The sequence below is a fragment of the Myotis daubentonii genome, chromosome 1 (assembly GCF_963259705.1).
Source record: "Myotis daubentonii chromosome 1, mMyoDau2.1, whole genome shotgun sequence".
In the NCBI taxonomy this organism is placed as follows: Eukaryota; Metazoa; Chordata; class Mammalia; order Chiroptera; family Vespertilionidae; genus Myotis; species Myotis daubentonii.
The window spans coordinates 22,647,119-22,664,355 of NC_081840.1; the positions used below are offsets into that span (position 1 = coordinate 22,647,119).

At 44.6% G+C, this 17,237-nt stretch overlaps 2 protein-coding genes across 7 annotated transcripts in view; one reads left to right on the plus strand and one right to left on the minus strand.

Annotated features, from left to right (window-relative positions):
• Positions 1-16,693, minus strand: part of BBOF1 (basal body orientation factor 1) — a 47,356-nt gene extending 30,663 nt beyond the window's left edge. For 4 of the 5 annotated variants that reach the window (XM_059690744.1, XM_059690725.1, XM_059690735.1 and 1 more), the window contains exons 1-4: positions 16,564-16,693; positions 7,562-7,790; positions 2,267-2,332; positions 154-297 (exon numbers count right to left, since the gene is read on the minus strand). In XM_059690744.1, coding sequence (XP_059546727.1) covers positions 154-297; positions 2,267-2,332; positions 7,562-7,790; positions 16,564-16,628 — 504 coding nt within the window. In that variant the 5' untranslated portion in view covers positions 16,629-16,693. The remainder of the gene's footprint in view (positions 1-153; positions 298-2,266; positions 2,333-7,561; positions 7,791-16,563) is intronic. The other variant, XM_059690754.1, reaches the window with a different exon arrangement.
• Positions 16,694-16,779: 86 nt separating this feature from the next.
• Positions 16,780-17,237, plus strand: part of ENTPD5 (ectonucleoside triphosphate diphosphohydrolase 5 (inactive)) — a 36,233-nt gene continuing 35,775 nt past the window's right edge. For both annotated transcript variants that reach the window (XM_059690766.1, XM_059690772.1), the window contains exon 1: positions 16,780-16,871. The gene's annotated coding sequence lies outside the window, so the exon portion shown is untranslated. The remainder of the gene's footprint in view (positions 16,872-17,237) is intronic.

Genomic DNA, 17,237 nt, shown 5'->3' on the forward strand with positions numbered 1-17,237 from the left:
TTTTTTTTTTAACAATGAAAGTGTAAGATGTCTTACACTTTTATTGTAAAAAAAAAAAATCCTTTTACCATCTTACATGAGTAAATGTCAGTGAAGGCTTTTGCAGACATAGTAGTTAATTCTAACCTTTTTAAAAGAAAGGAAGAAACTTACATCATCTAATTCTTTCTCCACTTGGATTTTTCGTTTTTGGAATTGTTTTATTGTTTTTAGCTCTGTCTGAATCATGCCAATTTCTTTGGATTTCTGATAGAAACGTCCCTCCAGCTCATTTATTTGCACAGTATACTTTTGTTCCTGTACATAAAAACAAAGAAAAACAGGTAAATGAGTTAGGAAAAAGAACAGATATCCCGCAGAATCATGTTCCATTTGAAGCCTTAAGCCATTTGTCTATCCTCTTTAAAGAAATGTTCCCTTTTTATTTTTGCATAAAGTTTTACTTTCTGTTAAAAAATATCAAGTGCCTTGAATAAGAAAAATTCTAAGTAAACTGATCTTGTATAGAAAATGCAGATATTTATTAACAAGAGGCATAAGACTAAAAAAAAATTAATCTGTAAGAAAAATAAATAACGTTCCTGACCCTAAATTAAAATTAGTAAATTAAGAGACAATGGGAGGGCTAATATCTCTAGTAAAGAAAGCAAGGAGAAGGTGGGAGAAAGAGGAAGGAAGGAAGGAAGGAAGAAGAGAGGAGAAGAAAGAAGGAAGAAGAGGAAAAAAGGGAAGGAAAGGAGAGAGAAAAGAGAGAAAAAGGAGGAGGAAGAAGAAAAAGGGCCAATACAGCAAAAACAACAATAACAAAACACACATGCACATACACAAAAAAACCACCACACCTGATATATCAAAAGTAATGCAATGACCCTCAAATATATGAAAATATGCTCAACCTAGCTCACAAAAAGAGAAATGCAAATTGAAATACACTGAAACACCATTTCTCACCTATCTGGTATATTTTGAACACATGGACAGAAGTTAGATTTCTCAGAATATACCATGTTTGATAGATTTGACTTTGAAACCACATAATTATAAATATTTATATAATTACATACTTTTATATGCACGATTAAATTTTTCAAAAACAACTCCTAAATATCAAAAGCAAACTGTGTTGGTGAGTTGATGGCATAACCTCACAGAAAGGAATTATTTCAAATGGTTTTTAAACCTTATAATTTAATCGAAGATTCATATTGGCATATATCAAGGAGAAAAGGGCCTCACAAAATCTTAAAACTCGCCAAAACCGGTTTGGCTCAGTGGATAGAGCGTCAGCCTGCGGACTGAAGGGTCCCAGGTTCGATTCCGGTCAAGGGCATGTACCTGGGTTGCGGGCACATCCCCAGTAGGAGATGTGCAGGAGGCAGCTGATCGATGTTTCTCTCTCATGGATGTTTCTAACTCTCTATCTCTCTCCCTTCCTCTCTGTAAAAAATCAATAAAATATATTTTAAAAAAAAAATCTTAAAACTGTTCCCACTAATCTATGTTGGTGGTAGCATTGGTATCAGTATTCTGTGACTGTTGATGTATTAAGGTTTAAAGCAACTACAAAATTATATTGGTATCATTAAGAACCAGGATTTTGGGCAAGGAAGAAAGGACACACTTAACTTTATAAGGAGATATAGTTAAGTAAAAACCCTTTATTCCTGCATCTGAATTGAAAACATTAGTGTGGACTTATAATATATTTTGTGATATATTTTAATCTTTTAAAAAATTTCTTTATTTATATTTTAATCTTTTAAAAATACTGTGTATACATATTTCCTAACTTTTGGCCCACTGAAAAGCCGTAGGAAGAATGTAAAACTCGGGATCAGTAAGCACCACTAATACCAGATGGTTTTTTATAATAACATATTTTTATGTTATTTTTTGAGCTTCTGTACAACAGACATGTGAGCTGTAAGGTCACTGAGCTGCTCAGGTGATTGATTCATTTAATCTCATTGCGTCTTAAAAATGAGCTTGTCGCCGAAACCGGTTTGGCTCAGTGGATAGAGCGTCGGCCTGCGGACTGAAAGGTACCAGGTTCGATTCTGGTCAAGGGCATGTACCTGGGTTGCGGGCACATCCCCAGTAGATGTGCAGGAGGCAGCTGATCGATGTTTCTCTCTCATCGATGTTTCTAACTCTCTATCTCTCTCTCTTCCTCTCTGTAAAAAATCAATAAAATATATTAAAAAAAAAATGAGCTTGTCAGAAAGCTGACCAACCAGTAAGTGTATTAATGTACATTGATACTTACCAATTTTTCCTTCTCCTCTTGGGCTTTTTCCTTTGCTTCATTCAATTGCTGTTTTAGTTTTTCAATCTGTAGAAGATGAAAATACAGAGTTAGGAAGGTGATGAAATTGCTGTGTTCTTCCTTTATTAAGTAGCCTTGTTTTCACTTATTAAAACCAGTAGGTTTGGAGAGGTTGAGTAAGGAGGGAAGAGGAGAGGGAACATACTTCATACCTTTAATCTGCTATTGCTAGTTTCCCAAACCTGGCTATCGTAAGAATTACCTGAGTAACTCTTTTTAAAATTGTGGTAAAAGAATACAACATTAAGCCCTGGCTGGGTAGCTCAGCTGGTTAGAGCATTGTCCCAATATGCCAAGGTTGTGGATTTGGTACCCAGTCAGGGCACATAGAAGAATCAATCAATGAATGCATAAATAAGTGGAACAAAAAATTGATGTCTCTCTGTCTCTCTATCTTTCTCTCTCTCTCAAGTTAATGAATACATGTTAAAAAAAAATAAAAGAGACAACATTGCCCCCACCTGTGTGGCTCAGTGGTTGATTGGTAACCTATGAACCACGAGGTCATGGTTTGATTCCCAATCAAGGCACATGCCCGGTTTGGGGGCTCGATTCCCAGTAGGGGGCGTGCAGGAGGCAGCCGATCAATGATTCTCTCTCATCACTGATGTTTCTATATCTTTCCTTACCTCTCTCTCTAAGTATCAATAAAAAATTTTTAGAAGAACATTAAATTGACCATGCTAACCATTTTTATTTTTTAAATATGTTTTATTGATTTCAGAAAAGAAATATAAACCATTTTTAAATGTACACTTCAGTAAAGTATATTCACATTGTTGTACAACGAATCTCTGTAACTTACCATCTTGAAAAACTGAAACTCTATACTCATAAAATACTAATTCCTTTTCCTCCTTTACCCAAAGCCCTGGGCAACCACCTTTCTACTTTCTATTTCTGGATTTTGACTACTTTAGATATTTGATATAAATAAAATCACACAATATTTATCCTTTCATGACTGGCTTATTTCACTGAATATAATGTCCTTGAGGTTCATCCATGTTGTAAGTAGCATGTGACAGGATTTCTTTTTTTAAAATTTTGATTCTTTATTGTTTAAAGTATTACATATGTCTCCCTTTTCCCCCATTGACCTCTCCCTGGTTGTTCCCACCCCACCCCCAGCACATGCCCTTGCCCTCCTACTATCTGTGTCCATGTGTTATGTTCATATGCATGCATGCAAGTCCTTTGTTTGGTCTCTCCTCCTCTACTCCCCTTCCCCCGCCCCCCACCCCCTTCCCCTTCCCTCTGAAGTTGGATGGTCTGTTCGATGCTTCTGTCCTGGGTCTATTTTAGATCATCAGTTTATGTTGTTTATTATATTCCACAAATGAGTGAGATCATGTGATATTTATCTTTCTCTGACTGGCTCATTTCACTTAGCGTAATGCTCTCCAGGTCTATCCATGCTGTTGCAAATGGTAAGAGTTTCTTCTTTTTTACAGCAGCAGAGTATTCCGCTGTGTAGATGTATCAGTTTTTTAATCCACTCATCTGCTGATGGGCACTTAGGTTGTTTGGATTTCCTTCTTTTTTAAGGCTGTGTAATAATATTCCATTAAATGTCTGTATGTACCATTTTTTTCCTTTTTTATCCCATCAATGGACATTTGTGTTGCTTCTACCTCTTGGCTATGTGAATAATGTTTGAACAAACATGGGCATGCAAGTATCTCTCCAAGATCCTGCTTTAAATTCTTGTTGCTGGGTCATCTGGCAATTCTATTTTTAATTTTTTGAGGAACCTCCATGCTGTTTTCCATAGTAATTGTTCCAATTTACATTTCCACCAACAGTGCATAAGGGTTCTAATTTTTCTGCTTTCTTTCCAACATTTGTTATTTTCTGTTTTTCTGATAGTAGCTATGGGTATCTCATTGTTTTGATATGCATTTCTCTTATCTGGGTAACTTTTTAAAAATTTCATTTCTCAATTACATTTGACATTCAATATTATTTTGTATTCATTTCAGATGTATGCCCTAGTGATTAGACAATCATATACTTACAAAATGGTCCCCTTGGTGGGGGGGGGGCACCTGGCACTGTACAATATTATTACAATATCATTGACTATATTCCCTATGTTGTACTTTACATCCTTGAGACTATCTTGTGACTGCGGGAAGCCACCACTTTCCCAATACCGTCATAAGAGTGCACCAAGGAACACAGAAGGCCAATGGACCTTGGGCTTTAGCAGGCTGACGCTAAGCACCGATTGTTCTGTGTTGAGATAGTGGTGGCTCGAAGCAATTTCCTGAATGAATAGCCTCAAAGTAAATGAGGCTTATTGAAGTTTACTGATATTTACTGATGTATATTGAACTTAGAGACAGTCTGTCTACTACCTGTTTGCCATGCTCTACTGAGGGCAAGATGTGTATCTAAAATTGAATAAAAAGTGGATAAGGCCAGGTTTCAGTGTGGCTCCCCAAGAAAGGGGTCTCCACCTGGCCCTTCATGCCTTCTAAATTCATATTTCTTGTATAGTACTTTCATTTGTGCGTCAGCCCCTCTTTCGGATCCTGAACACTAGCCATGCAGGTTGCAGCATTCTGGTGCCATGAGCAGGACCTGCAGGAGAAGATTCACCTGAGTGAAAAACAAAGTGAAAAAGGAAAAGTGGAAATTCACCAGAAAAGTGGGAAGTTCACTGCGCACAAAGCCCGTGCCAGCTTCAGAGTTGCAACCACAAGTGGACAAGGAACATTTTGATTCAGCCAGGTTATAATGGGGAAGAATTCGAGTAAAAGGCAAAAACATCATTGTAAATTTTTAGCTTGCATGCTCAAGGATAAAGGAATTAGGTGTCAAAAGGTACTCTCTTAAATCAAGTTCAAGGAAAAGGAGTGCCCTTGTCATCTTTAACTATGTGGGCTCTTATTCAAACTGCATTATGCCCACTTCGTATTGGGGATCAAAAGTCTGTAAAACCTAAGGCCTCGGATCCTCTGCCTCTAGTGAAGGAAGGCTCATCCACTAGAGAAAAAAAGGCAGTCATTTTACAAAAGGACTCTTTAATGCTTTGTCTGAAAATTACCATATGATGCCTTGGGACAGGCAGATTTTAGCTAAAACAACTTTAGATGCCAGTCAGTGCTATGGAGAGTAGAATATGGTAAAATATATGAACAACAGGCTAAGATCTGGGCCACATCTGGCCGTAAGTCCCAGGCAATGTAAAACATCTGAAAGATCCATGAGAAGAACTCTGATTTATTAAGTCTTGTCTGTGTGTTATGCGTGCTTGTCTGTTGATTGTTGTTTTTTCTGTCTGATTTAATGTGTTTATTGTTAGTCTATGAAGCATGCCTTTAATTTATCTTCATAGAAAAGAAACAGAAGATGGCCAGGCCATTACTAAATTTCCCCAGAGCAAACAGAATGTGGGGGTGGGGAGAGAGAATACGAGCAGTATACATGGCCGATAACACAGGTTCCAGGAAAATTCCCCAGACAAAGGGAAGTAACTAAAAAAGGTCCCAACCCATTAATTACTAGGTCTTTTGGTGATCCTGTAAAATGGACGCCCACTCTCAGAAGTGTTATTGGTAGTATGTGCTCATGGACTTACTCTTTTCAATGAGTTTTAATTTATTAATAATTATTTATTTTGATTTTCCCAGATTTGGCCTTTTGGAGCCCCTTTCAACTAGTTCCTCCTGTGTCCTCTAATTATTTTTACTTTTTTTCCCCTTACTAATATTTTTTCCTTTTTATTGAATGTATTGGAGTGACACAGGTTAACAAAATTATACAGGTTCAGGTGCCCAATTCCACAGCACATCATCTGTACTGTGTGTTCACCATCCCATATTAATATTTTTTACTTACTCTCTGGCACAATAAGATATTCCAGACTCATCTTTTACTTTCCCTGCCCCACTCTTGGAATTAGTCATTTCTCCAAGGATGCTGGTTTTAGTAGGGAACCTAAGTAGTTTTTTAAACTAAAAACTCCTTGATTTGGTTATGCAATCAGAGGATCCAGAAGTGAAATACTGTTGTAAACAATATCTTAGATTAATTTAAGAAAAACCTACAAATTCTAAAAAATAGAGATAGTCCTAAACCATGTAGGATGGGTGTGAAATGTTATTTATTTTGTGATTGATTGAACAAAGCATTAAAAACAAAAATCCATTTTTAAGGAAAATTTCCAAATTTTGTTCAAGATATAATTTTAAAAACATTTTCTTTTTTAATTCTTATTGATAGACTTGTGAGATAGACAGAGAGAGAGGAAGCAGGGGGGAGAGAGAGAGAGAAACATTGATTCATTGGTCCATTTATTTATACATTCATTATTCTTTGGTTAATTCTTGTATGTACCCTGACTGCAGATAGAACATACAAACTTGGCATACTGGGACGGTTCTCTAACCAACTGAGCTGTTCAGCCAGGGCAGAACATTTTATTTTTAATCCTATATAATAAAAGCCTAGGTGGCACCACAACCTTGTGCAACGCCCTTGTGTGATGCCCTCGCGCGATACCCTCACAAGATGGCCACTGCAAAAATGGCTTCCGCAAAGATGGCCACCACAAGATGGTTGCCACAAGATGGCCACGTGCACAGCAGAGGTGGGGTCTGGCAGCTGCTCCATGTGGTGAGGCCTGGGGGTCCCACGGCTCCACGTGGCATAAAGGAGGCCAGTCCTGGCATCTCCACCACCTCATGCAGAGGAGGTGGGCCAGATAGTTGTGGGCGATCGAGCCAGCAGGGGAGGGCAGTTGGGGATGATCGGGCTGGCAGGGGAGCAGTTAGAGGGCAATCAGGCTGGCATGCAGGCGAGCGGTTAGGAGCCAGTGGTCCCAGATTGTGAGAGGGATGTCCGACTGCCAATTGGAGAGGGTGCAGGCCACCCCCCTCGTGCATGAATTTTGTGCACCAGGCCTCTAGTATTTCTATAATTAACAGTTTAAATAAAGTTTAAAATAATATATTTCTATGATATAGAAGAATGAGTAAAACAGTATCAGAGAGCTAGCTAACCAGGATATTTTGAACCTGCTTTACTTTGCAAAATAATTTCTTTGGTTTTAATGAACATCCATAATTGTGAAAAATTATACATTTGCTACAGATAGATGTAGGCCTTTGATATATGGAGGCAGATGAAAATAAAAAAATATAAGTGATACTGATAAAGGCAGACCAATATCAATTAGTTAATGCAGGCCACAAAGTTTCTATGTAATGAGGATTTCTACCCACCTACCATATTATCTTTCTCCTGGTCCTGCTTCTTCAGGTAGCTTAATACAGACATTGTGTCTTTCTCCATTTTATACTGCTGTTTCTTTAAGTCCTCATTAGTTTTCGCAAGTCTCAGGGAAGTATCACGATACTCAATCCTAGAGAGCTCTGTGATTTCCAGCCTGGCCTCCCAAAGGGTGGCATTGGCCTTGGCTCTTTCCACTGCAGTTTCCTCAGTTTTTGTTGACTTCCTACATGGGAAGAAGGCATTGACAACATATAACTAATTATTCTCTACTACATTTCTCTATTATTGTTTTGTTTGATATTGCCTGGCACATCTGTTCAAACATTATTAGATGAATTAGTTAATAATAAACACATTTTTACTTGACAAGGGAGTTATCTTAGTAGGTGCCTCTTCCTGGAAGAGGAAAGCTCTGGAGCATAACTCCAAAGGACTAGAAAAACAAAGAGGAAAGGCATAATAAGTTAAATTTATTTCATAAAGCTTTCACATCTTTTCACTTACTTATTTGATTCTCTCATATTTGAACTGTCTTTTATTCTGACTTGCTCAGTCTTAGACCCTGACTCTCTCTACTACAAATCCATTATCTTAGTTCCTCTTCACCATGAAGATACATTCATAGTGTAAATGTAACTTTAAGTCCATATTTCTGTAAGCTTCCACCTATCCCAATCCCAATTTTCTTTTTGTTCTAGGTTATTTTGTGTGTGTTTTTTGTTTGTTTCTTGGCTAGGCCTTGGACAAATATTCAAGTCACTTGAGCAAGTACTAGTATGTTAAATATTTTATCTGCTAGTTCCACAATGCATCAGGCTTCAAAGATGCCTGATAAACAAACCATAATCATTTGTACAGAGGTAAAGTGGAACTCCTATCTGATAAAATAGTAATATGAAAATTGACCATCACTCCCACACATAAGATGGCCGCCCCCATGTGGTCAAAGATGGCCACCCCCATGTGGACACAAGATGGCTGGCAGGGGAGGGCAGTTGTGGGCAATCAGGCCAGCAGGGGAGGGCAGTTGGGAGGGACCAGGCCTGAAAGGGAGGGCAGTTGGGGGAGATCAGGCTTGCAGGGGAGGGGAGTTAGGGGTGACCCAGGCCTGCAGGGGAGGACAGTTGGGGGGAACAAGGCCTGCAGGGGAGAGCAGTTGGGGGAGACCAGGCCTGCAGGGGAGGGTGGTTGGGGGGACCAGGCCTGCAGATGAGGGTGGTTGGGGGTGACCAGGCTGGCAGGGGAGGGCAGTTAGAGGCGACCAGGCTGGCCAGGGAGGGCAGTTAGGGGTGACCGGGCCAGCAGGAAGGGCAGTTGGGGGTGACCAGGCCAGCAGGGGAGGGCAGTTAGGGGCAATCAGACCGGCAGGTGAGCAGTTAGGCGTCGGCTGGGTATATCCTATATAATAAAAGGCTAATATGCAAATCGAATGGCAGAACCACCAGTTGCTATGATGCACACTGACCACCAGAGGGCATACACTCAATGCAGGTGCTGCCCCCTGGTGGTCAGTGTGCTCCCACAGCAGGAGTGCTGGTCAGCTCACCAATGGGTGCCAGGCACCGGCTCACAGCTGGCAAGCGCAGCTGTGGCAGCACAAGCCCCTCCTGCCTCCTGGGCAGCGCTACTGAGCAGTGGTGGCGGCAGGTGCAGTGGGACCGGGATGAGCAGGAGCAGTGTGATGCCAGGCCCAGGCTCGGGCTCCTCCCCAGCCGCCTGCTGCTTCACTGCTGGGCCTGGGAATGCCATAGAGAGTAAAGAACAGTGCAAGTATCTAGCAAATTGTTGGGGAAGGAAAATAAAAGTCAAGTAGCTAAGAGTTCTGGCCTGAACTCTCAACCTTTGTATTAGTGAACATGCATCCTAATACATAAAAACCCAGGGTCTGAAAAAACTGAAGGCTCCACCGACTGGAAGTCAGTCCTGCAGTCAGTGCTGTGTTGCTGTGGCTGCAGATCAGGCTCAGAGAGAGGCCCGAAGAGAGAGGCAGGGTCTGATCTGCAGCCTCCGTGGAAACTGTTGATCAGCTGTTGCCCCTTTCTCTCCGGGCTTAGCCAGCAGCCGTGCTTCTGTTTCTCTCCAGGCCTCTGCAGGGGCTGCTGATCAGCCCCACCTCTCTGATTACGCCCAGAGATAGGCCCGGAGATGCTGACTATCATAGAAACTGAGCAATCAGAACCATCTCTGGGTGAAGTGCGAGGAGCCAATGGCTGCCTAGGAGGTGGAGCTTTTGACGCTGATGGCATAGAAACCAACCAATCAGAACCTAATCTGGGTGACCTGCAAAGGCAGAACCGATGGTGGGGGCTGAGGAGGGTTTTTAAGGGCAACAGCTGTTTGGTGTAAGGTGAAAGAAAGCAGTTCAATTTTTTAATGACCAGTTTGGCAGTATAGTGCATATCAGTCTGGCTATCAGTCCAGATATAGGGATTATGTATTTTTGTCTGCCGAGAGCATCTCCTCCTGCAGAAAAGGCTTTACCCCACCCTCCATTTAAGCTATCTTATCTTATATAATCTATCTATCCTATCTAATAAAAGAGAAAAATGGTAATTGGCATACGACGATACCCTTTTCATTGGCTAATCAGGGCTATATGCAAATTAACTGCCAACTAAGATTGGCAGTTAACTGCCAACAAGATGGCAGTTAATTTGCATATGTAGGCACAATGCAGGGAGGCGAAAGGGAAAGCAGGAAGAAGCCCCTGCCACTGACAGTGATCAGAAACCCAGGGGGGAGTTAAGAGCTGGGGGGCAGGGCAAAGGCGGCCCTGGGGCCGCCTTTGCCCTGCCCCCCAGCCATGATCGGAGAATCAGGTGCCTTTGCCGCCCTGGCCAGTGATAGCAGGAAGTAGGGGTGGAGCCAGCGATGGGAGCTGGGCATGGTCGAAGCTGGCAGTCCCGGGAGCTAGGGGTCCCTTGCCTGGGCCTAAAGCGGAGCCCACAATCGCGGGGCCGCTGCAGCTGCGGGTCCCCGCTGCCCGAGCTGGACGCCTAGGCCAGAGGCGTTAGCCCTGGCAGGGGCAGAGCCTGCAACCGCGGGGAGCTGGGGGTCCCCTGCCCAGGCCTGACACCTCTGCCGGAGGCCTCAGGCCTGGTCAAGGGGCCGATCCGGTGATTGGTGATCGGAGGGTGATGAGGGTCAACTCCTCTGGCCGAGGCATCAGGCCTGGGTGGGGAGCAGAGCCGGGGATTGGGAGGATATGATGGTCCCCTTGCCCAGGCCTGAAGCCTGGGTCAGAGGCGTCAGGCTTGGGCGGGGGGTGGAGCAAGCGATCAGAGGGAGATGGGGGTCCCCTGCCCAGGCATGATTCCTGGGCCAGAGGCCTCAGGCCTGGGCGGGGGCCAGAGCCAGTGATCAGGGGGAGATGGGGGTCCCCTGTCCAAGCCTGACACCTCTGGCAGAGGCGTCAGGCCTGGGCAAGGGGCCGATCAGGCGATCAGAGGGTGATGGGGGTCTACGCCTCTGGCCGAGGCATCAGGCCTGGGCAAGGGGCCGATCCTGCGATTGGAGGGTGATGGGGGTCAACGCCTGAGGGCTCCCAGTATGTGAGAGGGGGCAGCCTGGGCTGAGGGACACTCCCCTCCCCACACACACCCAGTGCACGAATTTCGTGCACCGGGCCCCTAGTATACTAATAAAAGGGTAATATGCTAATTAGACCAGGTCGACCAGCCATCTTCTGGACATCTGACTTCCTTCCAGACAAAGTCCTGGTGGTGGGGGCCGAGGCAGAGAGGGCAGTTGGGGGCGAGATCAAGCCGGCAGGGGAGGGTCATTGGGGGCGAGATCAGACAGGCAGGGGAGGGCAGTTGGGGGTGATCAGGCAGGCAGAGGCAGTTGGGGGCGAGATCATGCCAACAGGGGAGAGCAGTTGGGGGCATGATCATGCCGGCAGGGGAGGGCAGTTAGGGACAACAGGCATAGGCAGTTAGGGGCGATCAGGCCCACATGCAGAGAGATTAGAGGTGATCAGGCAGGCAGGCAGGCAGGCAGAGGGGTTAGGGGCAATCAGGCAGGCAGGCAGAGTGGTTAGGGGTGATCAGGCAGACAGGTGAGCGGTTAGGAGCCAGTGGTCCCGGATTGCAAGAGGGATGTCCAACTGCCGGTTTAGGCCAGATCCCACAGGACATCCCCCGAGGGGTCCCTGATTGGAGAGTGTGCAGGCTGGGCTGAGGGAACCGCCCCCCCCCCCGTGCACGAATTTCGTGCACCAGGCCACTAGTATTTAGATAATAAAGACTTCACCTGTATTTGAATTCTAAATATTTTCATACATAAGTATGTGTGGACATTTATATACTGTCACCCTCCATCCCCAACAACTTTTGGTTCTTGATCCCTTTTCAGTCCCACTCTCACCTTTTCTTCTCTGCAAATTATGGCCAGCTTCATCTCCAACCCCCACCCTGTTATAGCGATTGAACTCCCTTTCCAGCATGATTTAGGCAATAGTGACAGACTGCCTTGCTACAGTCATCAAATTGTTCCCTGAAGGTATCAAGTCTAACTTGCTCTGAGTTGATGAAACAAATCAGATAGGATTTCTCATAAAAGGACCACTAATACTGACTGTAAAAACAAAGCAGGGTTTCTCAAACTATGAGTCATGGAAAATCCAAGGAATAAGAGATCTGTTACCCTCAATGTTCCTCTTTTTTTTAAAATCCTCACTGGAGGATATGTTTATTGATTTTAGAGAGAGAGAGAGAGAGAGAAACATTGATGCGAGAGACAAACCTCATCAGTTGCCTTTTGTATGTGCCATGAATGGGGATCAAATCACCAACCTAGGTATGTGTTCTGACCAGGAATTGAACCCAAAATCTTTTTGGTGTACATGGTGACACTCCAATCAACTGAACCACCTGGCAAGGGCTCAGTGTTCTTCATTGTTGATATGTGTACTGTAGATGCATGGTCAAAAATGGAAAACATATGCTAGTGAGTTCCAAGAATGTGATAAAACCTTGGCACTTTTTATTTTTTTAATTAAATCTTTATTGTTCAGATTATTACAGTTGTTCCTCTTTTTTCCCCCCATAGCTCCCTCCAACCGGTTCCCACCCCACCCTCAGCCCTTACCCCTGCCACCCACTGTTCTCATCCATGGGTGTACAATTTTTATCCAGTCTCTTCCCACACCCCCCATAACTCTTCCCCCCCACCCCGAGAATAGTCAGTCCACTCCCTTTCTATGCCCCTGATTCTATTATATTCACCAGTTTATTCTGTTCATCAGATTATTTATTCACTTGATTTTTAGATTCACTTGTTGATAGATGTGTATTTGTTGTTCATAATTTGTATTTTTACCTTTTTCTTCTTCTTCCTCTTCTTAAAAGATACCTTTCAGCATTTCATATAATACTGGTTTGGTGGTGATGAACTCCTTTAGCTTTTTCTTATCTGTGAAGCTCTTTATCTGACCTTCAATTCTGAATGATAGCTTTGCTGGGTAAAGTAATCTAGGTTGTAGGTTCTTGCTATTCATCACTTTGAATATTTCTTGCCACTCTCTTCTGGTCTGCATAGTTTCTGTTGAGAAATCAGCTGACAGTCGTATGGGTATTCCCTTGTAGGTAACTGATTGTTTTTATCTTGCTGCTTTTAAGATTCTCTCTTTGTCTTTTGCTCTTGGCATTTTAATTATGATGTGTCTTGGTGTGGTCCTCTTTGGATTCCTTTTGTTTGGGGTTCTCTGCACTTCCTGGACTTGTAAGTCTATTTCTTTCACCAGGTAGGGGAGGTTTTCTGTCATTATTTCATCAAATAGGTTTTCAATATCTTGCTCTCTCTCTTCTTCTGGCACCCCTATAATTCTGATGTTGGTACGCTTGAAGTTGTCCCAGAGACTCCTTACACTATCTTGATATTTTTGGATTCTTTTTTCTTTTTGTTTTTCCGGTTGGGTGATTTTTGCTTCTTCGTATTTCAGATGTTTGACTTGATTCCTGTGATCCTCTAGTCTGCTGTTGGAACTCTGCATAATATCCTTTATTTCAGTCAGTGTATGCTTAATTTCTAGTTGGTCCTTTTTCATAACCTCGAGGATCTCACTAGATTTCTTGAGGGTCTCACTAAATTTATTGGCGGTTGCTAGAAAATTCTTGAAAAACCTTATAACTGTGGTTTTGAACTCTATATACAGTAGTTTGCTTTCCTCCATTTCTGTCATTTGTGACTTGTTTCTTTGTCTCCACATTTTTTATGCCTCCCTGTGTTGATAGAGTGGCTTTCTATGTTAGGTGTCCTATAGGGCCCAGTGGCTCAGCCTCCCCGATTACTTGAGGTGGATACTCTTGTGCACCCCTTTGTGGGCTTTGTGCACAGTCTTGTTGTAGTTAAGTCTTGATTATTGTAGGTATCACTAGGAGGAATTGACCGCCAGGACAATTGGCTGTGAGAATCATCTGTGTCTTCAGTGGGAGAACTTCTGAGCTGGAGACACTCTTCTGGGGCAAGACTTGCTTCAGTGGGGCTTCGGTGCTCACTGAGTCTGCCCCCTGAGTGTGTCCCTTATGGATCTGAGGAGTTGTAATTGGATGGTACACTGGGTACACTGGCTCTTGGATCTCTACGGAGGTGCTAATTTAGCCTCTGCCTGAGGCTACCCAGCAGGAGCTATGGAGAGATTCCTCTTCTTTGGGGTTTGGAGGTGCCCAGATGAGGCCCAGCTGTGAAGCAATGCAAACTGCTGTGGGGCACTGGGCCTTCTTTTGGAAGTTCTGGATCTCTCTGATTCAGCTCGTTTGTTAGATAATTTTCAGGTTGCAAAGGGCCAGGCCTTTCATATGCAAAAGCCTCTGTGCACAGCTTGGGTGGGGCAGGGTCTCAGGGGATCAACAGGGCAGAGCAAGCTATGGCTGCTCTTCAGTCCTGCCCTAAGAGGCCCCGGGTCTCAGTGTCCCAGTACTCACTGCAAGCACCTCTGAGAGAAAGCGGCCCTTGAGTTCTACCCGCTGCCAGACAGTCTAGTTTCTCCCTATATAAGAGACTCACCAGGAACTGGAGTTCAGAGCAGTCGGGAGCTTGAGACTCCCTCTGGATTGAAAAAGACAACTGCGTCCTCAGCTGCCAGCCCTCCCCACGTGTGCTGTGTCCTCAGCTGCCAGCCCTTTCCATGTGCGCCGTGTCCTCAGTTGCCAGCCCTTTTGGCGTGCGCCTCCGTACCTCTGTACTTTACTTCCACACCTCCTCTGAGTCTCAGTGCTTTTCTCTTTCCTTCTAGTTGTAGAATTTCCACTCAGCCAGCCTTTCTGTGGTTCTGGATGATGTCCGTTTTGTCTTTTAGTTGTATTTTTGAAGTGGTTGTGCGAGGCAGCAATTTCTGGTGTTTACCTATGCTGCCATCTTGGTTTCTCCCGCCCTTGGCACTTCTTAAAAGTGCTAGACTAACTATGCAGTTATGTGGTGTTTTTTTAAAAGTCACACTGTAGAAGAATACTTATATTAATAAATGGGGAAAGTTACAAATAAGTATGTACATTAGGCTATCATTTCCAAAAGATAAAAGAATATCCCCAAATGATAGTAGTGGTTGTATTTGGATGATGAATTACAGGTGATTTTTATATTCTACTTTGACTTTCTATGTTTCCTAAACTTTCTCTACTGAGCATTTATTACTCTCTTAAACAAGTAACTTCACAAACTTTACAAGTTTGGGGATTCTCTTATAGTCCCATATATAGTATTGTTGGACACCATGTATGACTCCAATGTGTCTAGGAACTACCAGGGCCACCTAATAGGTTAAGTGACAATTAGCAGCAGCTCCAAACTTGGAAAGGATTAGTGTTACAGTTAGTTCTGATAATTTTGGAGAAATCTAAACAATTAGCCAATTTGGTCAAATCCTTTACACTTTCCTTTGAACCAAAAGGAATCCCTAGAAGACCCAAGGAACTGCTTCAATCATTGAGAGATCCTTTAGATATTCAAGATCATCTCAACTGCACAGTAGAGAGATCTCAGACTAGGATCAAGAAAGAATGAACCCAGAGCACAGTTCTTGTGGAATAAACATCTAAGTTGAAGCATACATGGGCAGATACCTTAATTTATTTATTGAACAAATAATAAGCATCTGCTGTGTGCCAGGCTCTCTGCTAGGCGCTGGAGATATGGTGAATAATGCTCAATGCCTATTGTAGAGAAGTTTATAGTATTGAGCAGGGTTTCCCAACCCTGGCGCTGCGGCCATTCTGAGCTAAATGATTCTTTGGGGTGGGTGGTGAGGGGGTTGTCCGGTGCATTGCAGGATGTAAAACAGCATCTCTACTCATTTCTAGATGCCAGTAGCACACATTCCCAGATGTGACAATCAAAAATGTCTCCAGGGATATTGCCAAATGTGCCCTGGAAGGCAAAATCGCCCTAGGTTAAGAACCACTCATCTAGAGTACTGCTGTCCAATACAACTCTCTGTAATGATGAAAATGTTAGATGTCTGGGCTGTCCAATACAGTTACCGCTAGCAACAGGTGCCCACTGAGGTTATGAAATGTAGGTAGTACAATTGAGGATATGAATTGTTAATTTAATTTTAATGTAGCCACACATGACCAGTGACTACCCTATTGGACAGCGCTGGTGTAGAGGACCTCCAATATCTCAATAAATGCTATCCTGGCTTTCACTTCTAGTGTCAGACCTCTTCCTCCTCATTCTCAGCTCTTTGTTCCTCCACAAGCACCTATTTCATTCGGTCTATTTTTGGGGAACCTGTCTGCTTCCATCGTTAATGCATTACACATAGGTAGGGGCTGTGTCTAAATGACGTCAGGGTCCCAAATCTCATCCTAGTGGCTAAGCTGAAGCAGTCAAGTCGGGCATGCATTTGGGAATCTCTGAACAATGGGAACTGCCCTCAGAATCCGGGAAAGCGAGTAAAAAGTCCAGGAGAGCGGGCGGCCAGGTGCCAGTCAGCCAACCCCTGCGGCCCCCCGGCCCGAATCCCGGGAGAGGACCCCAGCCTGGGTTCTCCTTACTTCTTCAGAAGCTTGTCTTTGTCTTTGTTCTTGCCTTTCCTTTTGCTCTTGCCCCTAATCGGCATCTTGGCTTCTCCAAGGGCCGGGCTGTCTCGCCGCCGCCCAGCCCGGGTTCGGTCTCTAAGGGAACCAGCACGCCCCGCCGGTAACTTTCCGCGCCGGCCGTTGCGAGCGCCCGCGAGCGCATGCGCCCTGACGTGACTCCCACGCCGCCGCGGGGCGGGCGCCCAGTCAGCGGGCCGGGAGCGGAGGGCGGGGCGGAGATCGCGCCGAGGGCGGCGGGCGGCCGCGCCGGGGCGGCGCGCGCGGTGAGTGTGCGAGTGGCGGAGGGACAGGACCCTGTCCCGGGGCCGGGCGGGGAGACCGGGGCAGGCTAGCCCCAGCCCGCGGCGCGACGTTCTGGGGCCGGGCGTCTCCGCGGCGCGAGGTCGGGCGCCCTCGCCTCGGGAGTCTTGCTACCGAACGGGTCCGCCCGCCCCGCCAGTGTTGCAGCGTTCCGCGTCCCTGCGGCGCATCCTCCGCGCTCCTCACGCCCAGCCTGCGTGGCCCGGCCGCCAGACTGTCGTCCCTGCTCCGCCGCAGCCTCTCCCGAACGTGCCCCGACCCGTTTGGTTTCCTTCTTCCTCTCCAGGCTTCTAACGCTTGCTAATTCTGTAGCAGTGGTTCTCAACCTT